Source organism: Fundulus heteroclitus, chromosome 12 (genome assembly GCF_011125445.2).
Source record: "Fundulus heteroclitus isolate FHET01 chromosome 12, MU-UCD_Fhet_4.1, whole genome shotgun sequence".
Classification (NCBI taxonomy): domain Eukaryota; kingdom Metazoa; phylum Chordata; class Actinopteri; order Cyprinodontiformes; family Fundulidae; genus Fundulus; species Fundulus heteroclitus.
The window spans coordinates 5884058-5898856 of record NC_046372.1 but is presented as its reverse complement, the minus strand read 5'-3'; the positions used below and the strand labels follow the sequence as shown (position 1 = coordinate 5898856).

Sequence of the window (14799 nt, the reverse complement as noted above, 5' to 3'; positions counted from 1 at the left end):
AAGTATGAGGGATAGTTGCAAAGCCATGGACAATGCAGACGACTGTCCACTGTAGCTCTACGCTCTTTCTGGAGGAGGGAATGCTGCTTGTCAATACTTGATGTAATCCTTAGATAGGAAACTTTTTGACCAATCTGTCTGTATGATTTAATTGAATTTGAGATGATATGTGTTGTGAATTGGCATATAAATAAAATTTAATTGAATTGACAATTTAATTAATATTACTAATAATATTTAAAACATCAATAATCAAATATATGGAACAGAAAAAAATACATTTTAAATACTATAGTTTTTAAAGAGGAGAAAATTAGGAAATTAGATTTATTAATACAAACAACTTTTCATTCTTTATTTCCATACAAAATATGTATAATAAACTAAAAACAATCACAAATATAGTGATAATTTGACAACAAATGACTTGTAAAATTCAGCAATAAAAAAAATCAAAGCATAAAGCTGCAGTTGAAGTGTTTAGGTGGAGTTAGAGCGCAGCAGCGGAGCAACAAGCTCTCATTGAATCCAGCTCCAATTGTCACGTTCGACGGCTCATCCGCCGTCACGCTGAAATTCAAACACATGCTTTAAAACAAATCAAAAACCCAATCTAAAGTGATCTTTCATTCTACAAAGAGATGCTCACGATTACTTGTGAGCATGAAATCCAAGGTAAAGACAGTGAATAAGAGTTGCTCCAAACAGAAAGAGAGAAGACACATCCTCATACCTTATGTATAGCTGGGAGCAGCAGTCCAACAGGCGCTTGCTGGTGGTTGTAATGTTGGTGTTCTTGAACTCTGAGCTCAGAAATTCTTGGCAATCAGGAATGTACAGCATACCTAGAAGTGATTGTTTGTGTTAAAACAGCAAAAATATTCAAAAGTTGCACATTTTTTTTAAAAAAAGTTTCAATTCGCAATAAGGTTCCGTTTTTAACTAAAAAGCACTAAAATATCTAATGTAATTAATGAATAACTTGCAAGTCAATGTTTGAAGTAGGTTTACACAAATTCCCTGAAAAGAGACAGATCTTCCTGCTTCTTGTTTAAACATGTGTGCAAAGGTGTTAATGTAACAATTTATTAAGAGCCTTACTGCTGTGAGCAGCATCACCTTAGGTGAGAAGCAGAGATGAATCAGCCAAAAGCTTAAATAAACAAACAAAAACCAAGTTGCTGTTGCTTTTAATACGGTTTGTGAATTTTCTGCTTTTACCTGTTAAACTTTGATGGAGAATATACAGGGATAATGTCTAAATTTTACATTTAATTAACTGTTTATTTGAGCCTAATCGATTTTAAAAAGTATGATGTTGGATTGCCACTAAGTGTCACTCTAGCGCTACAGAAAATCCTGGAGCAGCCCAGTCTTCAACAAACATACAAGGAAAGGGGTTGTATTCCATAAATGTGAATCATAAACTGATCCATATAAACTGTGGTTCGCCGCTGCCTTTTCAAACTATTCATGCTAGTAATAGTGATAGATCAAATCAAAACAGACCGTAACCGACCATATCAAAGAAATGGACTTTCTTTGAAATCTGTGGCTTGAGAATTGAACACATTTCTTATGCAGCCATTTGCATAAGCTGTGAAATGTTTTACACGTGCAGTTAATTGATGAACTGAGAGAGCAGTTAAGTTCTGGCTCTATGCCATTTGCCGTATTTAAAAGGGACGTCCCAATCCTAGACAAAGTATCTGATCAGAGTCCTGATAATTTTATTATTTTTTTAAACAATCTGTGACTTTATGTCAGCTGCACCCATATTGTCGATCTGGTACATTTTGTGTAGCTCCTCGCTGCACAACCTTCAGTCACTAAAGTGTATGACTTTCAAAGCAAAATGTTAAATGCATGATTTGTCTGCAAACAATTAACTGGAACTGCAATGAAATATGTGGCAAACTATAAACAAGTCACATCAGCAAAAGATTAAACATGCTAATTTTGGCCTACTCTTCACAAAAACTGCTTTAACATCCTTTTGTGACATCCTTTTCCACTGCAAGGGGCTTACACAACCTGACAAAAAAAAATAAAAAAAAAAGCAACAGGACAGAACTCCAATCCCAGGTTTGAGTCAAACCTGTGGAATCGGGGAGAAAAAAAAACTCACCTGCAATACAAGCTGTCATGAAACAGGCCGTGCTCCCTGCTGTCAGCGCTCGGAGGCCGCATCTGGAAATATCCGATCGTCTGTTTGGAGCCATGACCGCTGAAAGAGCAGACGCCACATTTTAGGAGATACTCGTGAGCAGAAAAGCAGCCAAAAATATTTACAGCAGCGAGCGCGAAGCAATGACATTCAAGCAGCAGAGAGACATCGACACAGATTAAAAATTAAAAGTTTGCATCTTATCATCTGATTTCATAAGTAATAGCAGCTCAGCTATTTGTAATAATAGTAATTGTAATTGTAATAATATCAAGTAATAAAGTTTAATCATAAGGGCTATCTAATTGTTTTTGAAGTATTTTAACATGGGGTAATTTAACTGATTGGTTGTATTTGCATGTTATCTAAGCCATTACAAGGGCATTTGTTTGGGCAGTAGTATAAAGCTTGGTACTCATCATTACTCTAGACCTTTTGAATTGAGAAAGCTTCCTGGAGAGGAAGTGAAATGTCTTCAAATACAGAAAACAAGTCCGGTTGCTTTGTTTTTTACTTTTTTTGGAATAATGTAACTGATGAAATTCTGGATAAAATATATAACATATAATCATATAGACAAAGATGTGCTGAGGGGGGGGGGGGGCAGAGAAGTAGACAAAGGAATACCCCCTCATATTAGGTTATAGCTTCCTTATTAGGTTTCGTGAGCAGCTGGTCACAAAAATAAACACATTTGCCTTCATATTTCCAAACTACTGTCAATCAAAATGTAATCACAAAAGAAAAAAGAAATGCCACAGCGGTTCTGTCAAGAGTTTTGCGTCTTCAATATTTGTCAATCACTCACAGAGCGCTCCAATAGACATTCCCAGGGAAGCAAAGTTGGAAAATCCACACAAAGCATACGTTGCAATAGCTTCAGAGTGGACCTATGAAAAGGAATAAAATAATCAGTCAAATAAAAAGAATATAAAGATCTATGTAGATAAAATGGCACAAATTTAATTCCAATTCACTTCAATTGGCATGTGCTCTGTGAGGTGATGCATATTCATCCGCAACAAGATAATAGCTCTCGACATCCTAGGGCATTTGAATCACACGTTAAAAAAAAACAAATAAAAAAAACAGAAACACGCTATTAACACATCAAGTTAAATACAGACAGGATTTAGCAGCTCTAATGTGCAACATGAGGAAGGATGTATGAGAGGCGCAGCTCCCGGTCTTCCTGATTTTAAGTGTGCGTGTCTGCTGGGGCCAGCAAGTGTGTGTGTATGAGGGGGAAAGGTGTGAAAAGGTACGTGAGCACAGTCCAGACTGCCCCCCCCCCCCAAACGACTTTCTTTGGCAAGAGAAATGCTATAAAAGTATTGTTAATTGTTCATTGATCCAGGCTGCAAACAACCAATAAAGCATGTTTAGGCATTCCTCACCAAGTTAGATGTTTTCCATCATCAATAAAAAAAATAAAAATATTTTAAATGTCCCCTGTTTTTCCTGTAATTTGACAGCAAGCATGATTTAAAATACTTAAAAAGTGTTTAAATAAACAGTACATAAACCATTTACTGGAGGCCATTTTGCACAAGGGTTGTTCACATTTAAGTTCATATTCAAAATAATTTCATAGAATGGCAAAACAAACAAACTAACACAAATTCACAACATGGTGATGATCATCTTATTGTGTCTGCAGTTAAGGACGCACATTTTGCACCTAACGTTGTAGATAATAAAGTTGACTTTTAACAGAGAGGTTGCTACATCTTCATGCCTTGGAGCTCTGCTTAAAGCATCCACATGCAACGTGGATTTCTGATCGGTTTTCAATACATCAACTAAAATGTAACCGCCCACATGCCTGTAAAAGCACCCAACAAAGCTGTTAAACACTTACGGATATGTACTGCTTTACATCGTTCACATATTCTGGACCGCCTGCTGTCCTCCTCTGGATAATCTCAGACAGCCTCTGATACGCCACAAACTCGTTGAGGAACGTCTTTATGCCGATCAGCTCGGCGACGATGAAACTGTCCTCCCAGGAAACGCCCATCATGAAGGCCAGAGGCATGAAGATATAGGAGCAGATGAGCTATGGAGGCAGAATGAGAGGAAACTTGATAATCTGCGTTGATGTATTTGCTGAAAACCCATATTGCATTCGTGCTGCAGTCTGATTACCGAGAAGCTGAGCTGTGGACAGTCAAACATCCCACCCAGCCAGGAAAGGACGGCATCGAAAAAGGCAAGCAGGGCCAAGAAGGCGATGATGTTGGAAACGATGTTTGCCACCACGCCTGCAGCACGGGCTGCACCTTGGGATGCTGCTTCCAGGATGTTTTTATTCTCTCTGAGGAGACAGAAAATGCAGACATGGCTGTAATATTGGAATGACTCGTCTACTCAGTCTGGCCGTTAAAACTTCATCAGCAGTGCACCGGTTTTAATCAGTAATGAAACATTTACTGACATGCTCAGTTAAGTGAGATTGTTCTGGTAAAAATAGTCAAATCTCTGACATGTGAAACAACATTTTTTTTAACGATATCTCAGATTAAGAAAGAAAATGTGAGCTGCAATACTACAAATATTGAAAAAAGTACACACAGTCTGCACGAGAAACATGTTCAAATGCCATTTTTGAATTAAGCAGATGTGTCATCAGTATTTTTGTACTTCTAGGTTATATGTAGAGTTTATCTTACCCTTTAATCAGTTTAAAGTTATGACTGGATATAGAAACCGACGGCTCCTTTTCAGGCCAGAAAGTTTTAGCGATGGCCAGGGAGGCTGGAGCGGACATCAGTGTTGCTGTCAGCAGGTGTGTCGCATCCACCTAAAATGAAAGAAACAGGGAAAAGGATAGAAACATAATGGTTCAAAACATTTTCACATTTCAGCAACCTTATAAGTTAAGCATATATTCAAACATCGGTTGGTCAATGCATCCTCTTCCAAATAATCCCTGTTGTTTCTTTGGAGGTATGCGTGACTTTTTAAACATCTCAAAGTTGAAGAGGCTGCATTGAGCATCTATCCTAACTCTAACCCTTTTTACCACCTCGCAAACATCCTTCTACCCCCACGGTTTCCTCACCCCAAGGGAGATAAACGCTCCCAAAATGGTGCCAGAAATGCTGGCAAAGCCCCCCGTCATCACAGCGTGCATCTCCGAGATGGTTAGCTCACTAACGTAGGGACGAATCAGGAGAGCTGCATCAGTCTGAAAGACAAACAGAGACAGAAGTTGGGTGGATCACCAGAGTAATACTGTAATCCTGCAACTGACTGCCGCTTAGAGCCCCAGAGGCTCACGTTTCCGAGGAAAATGTTTCCAGCTGCAGCCATTGACTCTGCTGGGGATGTTCTCATGATGATCTGCATTATGAATCCGATCTTGGAATGAAAAATAAATCAAGACTGGCATAAAAAAATCTGAAATAAGTAATCAAACAGCAAATGGTTGTCAGTAGAAATTGATTCTAACAAATAATGAACATCTAACTGTGTTGAATATGTTCAGATGTAATATTTATTTTGCCTTGCAGATGAGCCAGGGCATGAAGCCAACATAGTAGAGGATGGAGATGACAGAGCTCAAAAACACCAAGATGGGCATCACCTGTATAGAGGAAAACATGCAACACTCCATTTATTACTTAAGTCTGGTGTTGATTTTAGTCAGAACATATCTGGAGCCTTCTGAACAACACTTTCTAAGTACTCAGCTTTTTAAATCAGAGGTGTCACGTGTGTTACACACATATGTACAATTCTCAACAAATTTGTTTATCTGGTCTTAGTTCTTGCACTTATTTTGACTCTTTTTTGTAAATAAAAGTACACAGTTCTTATGTCAATAAAGAGTGAAACTTTTTTTGATAATTCAAGAATAGGTCCTTAAGAAGAGAGACCTTGTATTTATGTAAATGAGAGAATTTTGCTGTGCCGTACCCTGAAGGCAAAGAAGTGGTCTGTGTAGCTATCGCCAAACACAAACTGAGATCCAGCATCTGTGTAGGACAGAAAAATCTGCGAGGAGGACATTTTTAATCAGCAGAATATTTGCCACATGCACCATTCCTTCGATATATATCACATAAAAGTAAAACAGTGAGGCAAAAAAATAAGTATAAAATTGGTATGGGTATGATTGTTTTTGTTGACCTCTGCTTGCTTTCCCAGCCACCTCACTACAGTTAATCCAAACGTGGTTCTGAGGATCAGCAAGCCGAAGAAAAACTGTAGTCCAATACCACAAATCAAAGTCTGCCAAGGCCACTGAAAAAAACAACAACAGCATACACTTTGTGCCATTTTATGTTTTATAGTCTTTGTAGGGGTGTGCACGAGTGTTTCCTACCTTGAATGGGTGTTTGGAAAAGAGCAGCATTAAGAAAACTAGCAGCAGCAAACCAAAGAAGGACATGAGCTGCCTGGTTCCCCGTTGGGCGGTATCCAGAACCAGCCAGGACAACACGGCCACCAGTACAGAGGCATAAATGATCCTGGATAGAGGGAGAGATAGTTGGCAGAGGTTAAATTGTAAACATTTACAAATGTTAAAGTTCTGTGGAAAAAGGGTTACATCATCCTACAGATTTATTTATTTACTTGTAATGTTTTGGTCAAACTTAAATGTTTCAGATTATCAAATACATTTTAACATGAGACAAAGACAACCTGATTAAATAAAAGTCCTTTTTAAATTTGGAAACCGAAACCAATGTGGGAAAAATCCTCCTGGTTAGAAACATGAGTTAACAGTGATCAACCATATATGTTGGTTCAGTTTTACTAGCTTTACCCAGACCTGATTATCACTGGATCTGTATAACCAAGAAATCACTTAAACTGAATGTGACTGACTACATGAAGTAGGCCAGGAGTTCTCAGGAAACAAAAAAAAAAGCATGCCCATGCTGGAAAAGCATTCAAGAACAGATGAAAAATTAGTTGACTTCGACCATTCTGGTAGAGTTTAAAAAATAAAGGCTTTAGGACTCCAGTAACTCACAGTGAGTCACTATCCACAAAACATGTAACTTTGCAAGGAGTGGTCAGCTGACCAAAAGGATTTCAAAACTAGTCAGGAAGAAAGATGTCATAGAAGCAGCCAGAAAAAAAAACATCTGGATCACTGCTGGCCTCACTTGTGTCAGTTCAGGTCAGGATAAGGATTCAGCAATGATCACAAAGACCCATTTAATATTTACCAAAACACACTTTCATTATTCTCAAGACTGTGGGGAAATATTCTTTGGACTGAAGAGACAAAAGTGGAAGTTTGTGCAACTTGTGTGTCGTTAAATCTGGAGCAAAGCTATAACTAATATAGTGAAAACATGGTGGAAGTAGAGTGATGCTCTGGGGTTGCGTTGCTGCTTGAAGAACTGGATGGCTAGCTGTAATCGATGTAATTACAAATTCTGCTCTCCTGAAAGAAAATGTGTGGCTATCTGTGGCTTTACTCTTAAGCACACTTGAGTTAGAGATGTAGGACAAGGATTTGCTTTCCTCATAGCAAGAAAGTTTGAGAGTAGCCTGGTCAAAGACTGGCACGGACTCAAAAAGGCCGTTCATGCTTGAAAATCTTCCAATGTGACTGAATTGTCATGGTCTGGCCAGTCTGCTCTCTGCATTCTGCTACACCTGCAATCAAGCTCATACCACACACACCTGCACTGCAAAAAGGGAACTAAAAGTAAGCAAACGTTTCTTGAAATTTGTGTATTTTTCCTTGATTTGAGCAGGCAAATAAAATAATCTCCCAATGGAATAAGATTTATTCACTTAAATTAGGAACAACTCATCGCCATCATCTTATTGCAAGTGCAGCATATCAAATTATCTTATTTTAGGGGTAAAAATACCCATTCCATTGGCAGATAATCTTATTTACCTGCTCAGATGAAGGACTAATACACTAATTTCAAGAAAAGTTTGCCTACATTTAAATCCCTTTTTGCAGTGTGTTTCCTGCTCTTCATAAGCTCTCCACAGAAACTAAGACAGTCCAGATTATTTAGTGAGTTGATGTCCAGGATTCCTTTTCATGCCCGCCTTACCTTACTCTTGTCAGATCAAGCTTCTAATTTCTGGGCCAAAACCAGGATTTATCTCATGACTAATGAGCCTTACATAGCCCCTGTATTTGTCTGCCCTGTCCAGTCTTCATGTTCATGACCCATCCTGTTCCCTGGACTTTGATCAAGCCTCTGCCATCCTGACTGTCACCTCTGCAGTGAGTAAACCAGCTCTCCTGCTGAGGTTTCCTGGCTGTACCAGATTTCTTATTGCTGCAAATAAACCTTTTAAACGCAGCACAGTGTCTGGGTCAAAATTTGGGTTTCCTGCCTGTCTGATTCTATACTGAATTAAAACAATTGTGCAGAGAGGAGTGAAGCAAAATTCCTCCCCCAGCGATGTAAAGGACATATTGCCTTTTATTGCAAACACTTGATGGCAGTTGTTACTGCTAAGGTTGGCAAAAGCAAATCTTGAGAGAAACAGTTTGTTGTACTTGGTTATTTTAAATGGATATAAATCTAAGGAAAACATTTGCCAACTTAAAACATCCTCTGTTTTCAGTCTTTACCTTACCTTACCTGTCTTTACCTTCTGCTTGTTGATCTTTCCACTGCTCCCCTCAGAGATCGCCGTAGAGGTAGTGCATTACTACCTCTTCTCTCAACATGTCCAAACCATCTAAACCTTACCTCTCAAACTATATGTCCAAAACACTCAACTATTCCTCTGATCTGCTCATGTCCAATCTTATCCATCCTGGTCACACCCAATGAAACATCTCAGCATCTTCAACGCTGCCACCTCCAGCTCAGCCTCCTGGCTTTTAGACCCTTTATTTGTGTCCAAACCACATATCATAGCAGGTCTCGTGACTGTATTTTACCCTGTTTTTCACTTTCTGCTTGTATATTCTTTTCCCCGACTCTTGAACATGATCAAACTGTATTTTTGCAACAAAAAAGAAGCCGTTGACCCAATTCAAATAAGAATTCAGAAAAAAGTTTTGCAGAAACAGTAAAAGCACTGAGAATTTTCCTAAAGCTGTGGAAACTGCGAAACCAAATGGTGATTTCCTGCACCTTTCTTGAACACACAATGATTGCCATTATGTGCAGTGCTGAGAGTACAATATATACCACATCGCACCTTACTTTTCCCCTACTGTTTCAGTAAGTGGGTGAATGGCTGTATGTGCGATAAAATCCATTAATTGGGTTTCTGCTTTTGTTAAAATTATGTGCACTACATAACACATTGCATTCAGAGTCTGAACACATTATTGTTACTAGGAGACAGAATTTCTTTTTTTTTGTTGTTGTCTGTACTCTACTGTGCATCATTTTCATGACATCATCTCAGGGAGATTTTCATCATAATGGCTCAACAGTAGGCCGGATAATCTTGTGAAATTGAAGCCAAAAATACAAGGCAGCCAAAAAAAACCCCAAAAAAACAAAAAGGGGGGGGGGGGGCATTTTTCTCACCACCTGATCCAAAACCAGTTTCTGTTGAGAAGGTCTCTGGTAGGAGAGAGGGCCTCCCACATACGGTCACCATATCGCTCCATTATCCAATCCCAAACCAGGAAAATTATGGTTACCACGGAGATGACCAGTAGCCCCACGGCCCGCTGGAAGTTCAGAACGCATGCTGCTACCACCGTGGAAATGAAGCCTGAAACAAAATTGTAATTATGAACCACTTACCATACCATACCAGTTTATTTCTAATGCACTTTAACAACAATATAACACCTGTTGAGACCATCAGTCAACAACTAAGAGCGCAGAAGGCATTGGTGTTCTTTGTTTTAGCTATTCTGTGTACTGTCTTTGGTATTTTATGACTTGTTACAATTTGTAATTACAGAATATTAGTAGAATGCAGAGCCGGGGCATACTTATAGCTTCTTGCCCTGTTGGAGGAAAGCTTGCTGGACATTCAGTTACAGTATTTCACTCAGTTTGTGGTCTGAACTTTGACTGGACCATTGCAACAAATCAAATCATTAATTTGTTATGGAGTTGTGTTAAACTGTCGTGTTTAACATGTTTTGGGAGATGGCTCAGGTAAGCCAGGCTTCTTTATTCATTTTGAACAGAAGACTAGTTCTCCACTTCAAATAATATATTCTTCTACATCCGTCCGTCCGTCCGTCTTCTTCCGCTTATCCGGGGTCGGGTCGCGGGGGTAGCAGCTTCAGTAGGGAGGCCCAGACGTCCCTCTCCCCGGCCACTTGGGCCAGCTCCTCAGGAGGAATCCCAAGGCGTTCACAGGCCAGCCAGGAGACATAGTCCCTCCAGCGTGTCCTGGGTCTTCCCCTGGGCCTCCTCCCGGTGGGACGTGCCCGGAACACCTCACCAGGGAGGCGTCCAGGAGGCATCCTGACCAGATGCCCGAGCCACCTCAACTGGCTCCTCTCGACATGGAGGAGCAGCGGCTCTACTCCGGATGACTGAGCTCCTCACCCTATCTCTAAGGGAGAGCCCAGACACACTACGGAGAAAACTAATTTTGGCCATTTGTATCCGGGATCTCGTTCTTTCGGTCACGACCCAAAGCTCGTGACCATAGATGAGGGTAGGAACGTAGATCGACCGGTAAATCGAGAGCTTGGCCTTTTGGCTCAGCTCTCTCTTCACCACAACGGATCGGTACAGCGCCCGCTTCACAGCAGACGCTGCACCAATCCGCCTGTCGATCTCCTGCTTTATCTTCCCCTGATTCGTGAACAAGACCCCAAGATACTTAAACTCCTCCACTAGGGGCAGCACATCCTCCCCAACCCGGAGAAGGCACTCTACCCTTTTCCGGTTCAAGACCATGGTCTCGGATTTGGAGGCACTGATTCTCATCCCGGCCGCTTCACACTCGGCTACGAACCGCTCCAGTGAGAGCTGTAGATCACGCCCTGATGAAGCCAATAGGACCACGTCATCCGCGAATAGCAGAGACACAATCCTAAGGCCACCAAAACGGATCCCCTCAACACCTTGGCTGCGCCTAGAAATTCTGTCCATAAAAGTTATGAACAGAATCGGTGACAAAGGGCAACCTTGGCGGTGTCCAACTCTCACCGGAAACGAGTCCGACTTACAGCCGGCAATGCGGACCAGACTCTGACACCGGTCGTACAGAGACCTGACAGCCCTTATTAAAGGGTCCGGTACTCCATACTCCCGGAGTACCCCCCACAGGATCCCTCGGGGGACATGGTCGAATGCCTTCTCCAGATCCACAAAGCACATGTAGACTGGTTGGGCAAACTCCCATGCCCCCTCCAGAATCCTGCTGAGGGTGTCACAACCCTGATCCTCCCTGAGTCAAATCTTTAGGTCTTCTGGTAATTAGCCCTTACTGTAAATAATTATTTCTTTATTGTAACATCATTTCAGTATCATAAATGCTACGCGAGGCTGCCATGCAATGGCACCACAGGGTACTCTTCCGAGTGCCAGCAGGCTATGCGGGTGAAGTGTCTTGCCCAAGGACACAACTGAGACGGTCAGAGCACAGGATCGAACCGGCAGCCGGTTACAGGACAAACTCCCTAACTCCTGTGCCGCTGTCGCCTGCAGGACGGATTTTAGGATGTCCCCTAAAGAATATAAATATAATAGAAGAGGATCTGTCATGGTTTACATAGTTCTGACTTTTTGTATATTTTTGGTTAGTCATTTTCTGTCTGCTTTTGCTGTTCCCCTCTCTCACCAGCTCTCTCTCCTCAGTTTCTCTTCCAGCTCCATCTCCACACCTGTGCTTCATTTACCAATCTTCCCCTGCCTTTGTTCCCGTTCCTCTCCTCACAGTATTTAAGCTCCTCTCGTTTCTCCACTCCCCGCTGGTTTCTACCGCTTTCTGCTCTGCACTGCTTTCAACACCACTGCACTGCTTCCTGTGGCTACTCCTGTCTGTGCCCACTGCTGCCTGTCACCTTGCTTCATCGCTTCCTCGTGTTTCACCCCAGGGTTACGTTTACGTTTTTGCTCCTGAGTTCTCCAGTGTTTTTGTGAATTTTTGGATTTTCTTCATTAAACTCACTCATAACCGCTCCCTGCCTTGGTCTCTCTGCGTTTCGGTCCAACCACAATTTAACCTCCAAACATGACAGTATCAGGCCTAAAACTGAGCCTTGAGGTACCCCACAAGACAGCGGTACAATAAACGAGTAAACCTGATTTGTAAAAACAAGATATTTCTGATAGATAAGAAATTAACATGGCCATTACTAAGGCCTTTCTGCCTTGGCATTGTGTTAAACGGCAGTGTAGTCCAGAGAAGTAAACTCCTATTTTGTTTTAGAGGGTGCCACATTTGCCGATGATCAGTCTTAATTCTTAAACCTTTAAGAATTGTAAACATGACATTAAACTTAAATCTGTGCAGGAGCAGATAAAGCCTATTTTTTTTTTTTTTTTGTATGCCCTGATATCAGTTCCAAGAGACTTGAACAAGAGAAACAAACTAAATCTCCAAAGAAAATACAATCTTTGGGTTTTGATCTTTCTTTGCCTCTTTTCAATACTTTATCAGATAAAGATTTTTTTTTTAATTTGGTTTCAGAAAATGAATCCAATGTAGGCGCAAGTGTAGAAAATAACTATATTATACAAAATCAGTAGGGCATATTATCGATGAAGAATCCTGATTAGAAAGAGCAAACTGCACACTTTTCCAGCTGCACATGTGCAAACACTGAAGGCATTTAAGGTCCAGATATAGAGACAAAAGACCCATTTTGCATCCTTAGTTACACTTTAACTAAGGTTAGCAAAGATAATGTACCTGCTCCTAAAACCAGGTTTATAGTTAGCCGAATCTGGTCTTTGTACTCTGCCAAACAGACCCGGAGTGCCTCCAGCTTCCTCTCCAGCAAGCTGGAACAAAATAAGACAGATAACAGGGGAGACAAGGAAAAAGGGGACATAAATATTATCTCAAAGGAACAACAGAAAGCTGGGCCATTTAGAAGACATAAAGAGATATTGCATGTTTGGAAAATATCAACAAAAGAAAAATCACAAACCATTTCCTTCGGCGGTCTGTCTCTTTGTGTGAATTGTTTGTTTCTTTGTTGGCACATTCAATGTCAAGGTTTATCTGATCCTGTTTTTATCACACAGACAGCGACAGTGAAAATAATTCATTGCACATAAGCAGACTTTTTTTTTTTAGTAAGAGACAAAATCCACAGAGTTTGAGTGTGGCACATGTTTGTACAAGAACAGCTGTTTGGGATTTTAAAATCTGAAGTGTAAGGATTGCACAAAGCCAGGATCTCAAACCTAACTAAAACTTTGATTAACTCTCGAAATTTAATTTGTAGAACCACAAAAGACACATTTACATCAGTTTAGGTTTAGTGGAGGAACTCTTGAAGAGCAAATCTTAAAAGCAGCAAAAATCAGCAGAAACATAATTTTCAGATGCACACAGGTAGAATTTCATGATCATCAGAGAATAGATTGAGATGCATTAATACATTTTGCCTACCTCTAATTCAAAAGCTTTGTTGTCTGCTCCCTGGCTTTCTGTCCCATTGAGCTCCATGATCTCTCTGTTGGTTAGTGTTTAATCACTGACCATCTATTTGTTAAGCGACCCCTTTAGGCAGATCCGACCCAATGGTTTTTACTACCTCTGCTCTTTTTTTTCTGGTTCTGTCCTTTCCTTGAAAAGTGCAATGTGCATTTTTGTTCAGCCCTCTTAAGTTGATACATTGTAGTATTCCCCTTTTGCTGCAGTTAAAGCTGCAAATGTCTGAGGGTACAGCATGTCTCCATCAGGTTTGCACATATTGAGCCTGACGCTTTTGCCTGTTTTCATGCAGTTCATTTAGAGTGGATGAGAATGTCTGTGAACAGAGAGTCTACAGATTTACAGTAACATTTAGATCTGGTCTTTGACTTAAATCCCATATTAAACAAGTTTCTAGGGTTTCCTATTTCCACCCCAAGGAATATCGCCAAAATTAGAAGTATTCTGTCTAGGAATGAGGCTGAAAAACGAATCCATCCATTTGTTACTTCAAGGCTGGACTATTGCAATTCTTTACTATCAGGAAGTCCATAAAATACAGTTAAAGGCAGTTAAAACAAAAATGCTGCAACAAGAGCTTCCCTTCATTGGCTTGCTGTTAAATCTGGAATATCATTTAAAATTATATAGAAAAAATGCTCATTCTCGCAAAGAGAATTATTAATCAAGCTTGCATGCAACATATGGAGTTTTGCATTCAAGCCAAGAAGTCCTTTTTGTTTTAATCTTACCAGATCCCCTTCTTTCACATGTTTCCCCTACATATCCTCCAGCAAGTTTTAAACTGAACTTTTTAAAGCTTTTTTTTGTCTTTACACTGTTTCATAAAGACCAGATAAGTGGAGTTCAAAGCTCATACTGTAGTTATAGAGGGTCCCTCATCTGAGCTGGGGATCCCTGCAGTTCCTCCAGAGTAACCATGGCCCTGTTGGCTGTTTCTCTGATCAGTGCTCTGCTTGCTCTGTATTTGTTAGGTGAATGACCATGTCTGGGATATTATGCAAAAGTCTCATGCAAACATTCTGGTATGAGAGGTTTAACAGTGCTCTTACAGATGTTAAAATCTTAGTTTTATGATCTAATGTAACACCTGACCT

At 40.4% G+C, this 14799-nt stretch overlaps 1 protein-coding gene across 1 annotated transcript; it reads right to left on the bottom strand.

Moving 5' to 3' along the window:
• Nucleotides 1-315: 315 nt before the first annotated feature.
• On the bottom strand, nt 316-14206 carry LOC105919554 (solute carrier family 28 member 3). The gene is made up of 17 exons (XM_036143811.1): nt 13658-14206; nt 13191-13270; nt 12950-13041; nt 9649-9838; nt 6498-6642; nt 6302-6415; nt 6089-6166; nt 5676-5756; nt 5450-5530; nt 5232-5357; nt 4840-4970; nt 4316-4484; nt 4029-4226; nt 2976-3057; nt 2129-2227; nt 734-845; nt 316-570 (listed from the first exon to the last, which is right to left on the bottom strand). Exons 1-17 carry the CDS (start codon nt 13712-13714, stop codon nt 453-455), a joined length of 1953 nt encoding a protein of 650 aa, XP_035999704.1. The 5' UTR covers nt 13715-14206; the 3' UTR covers nt 316-452.
• Nucleotides 14207-14799: the final 593 nt, after the last annotated feature.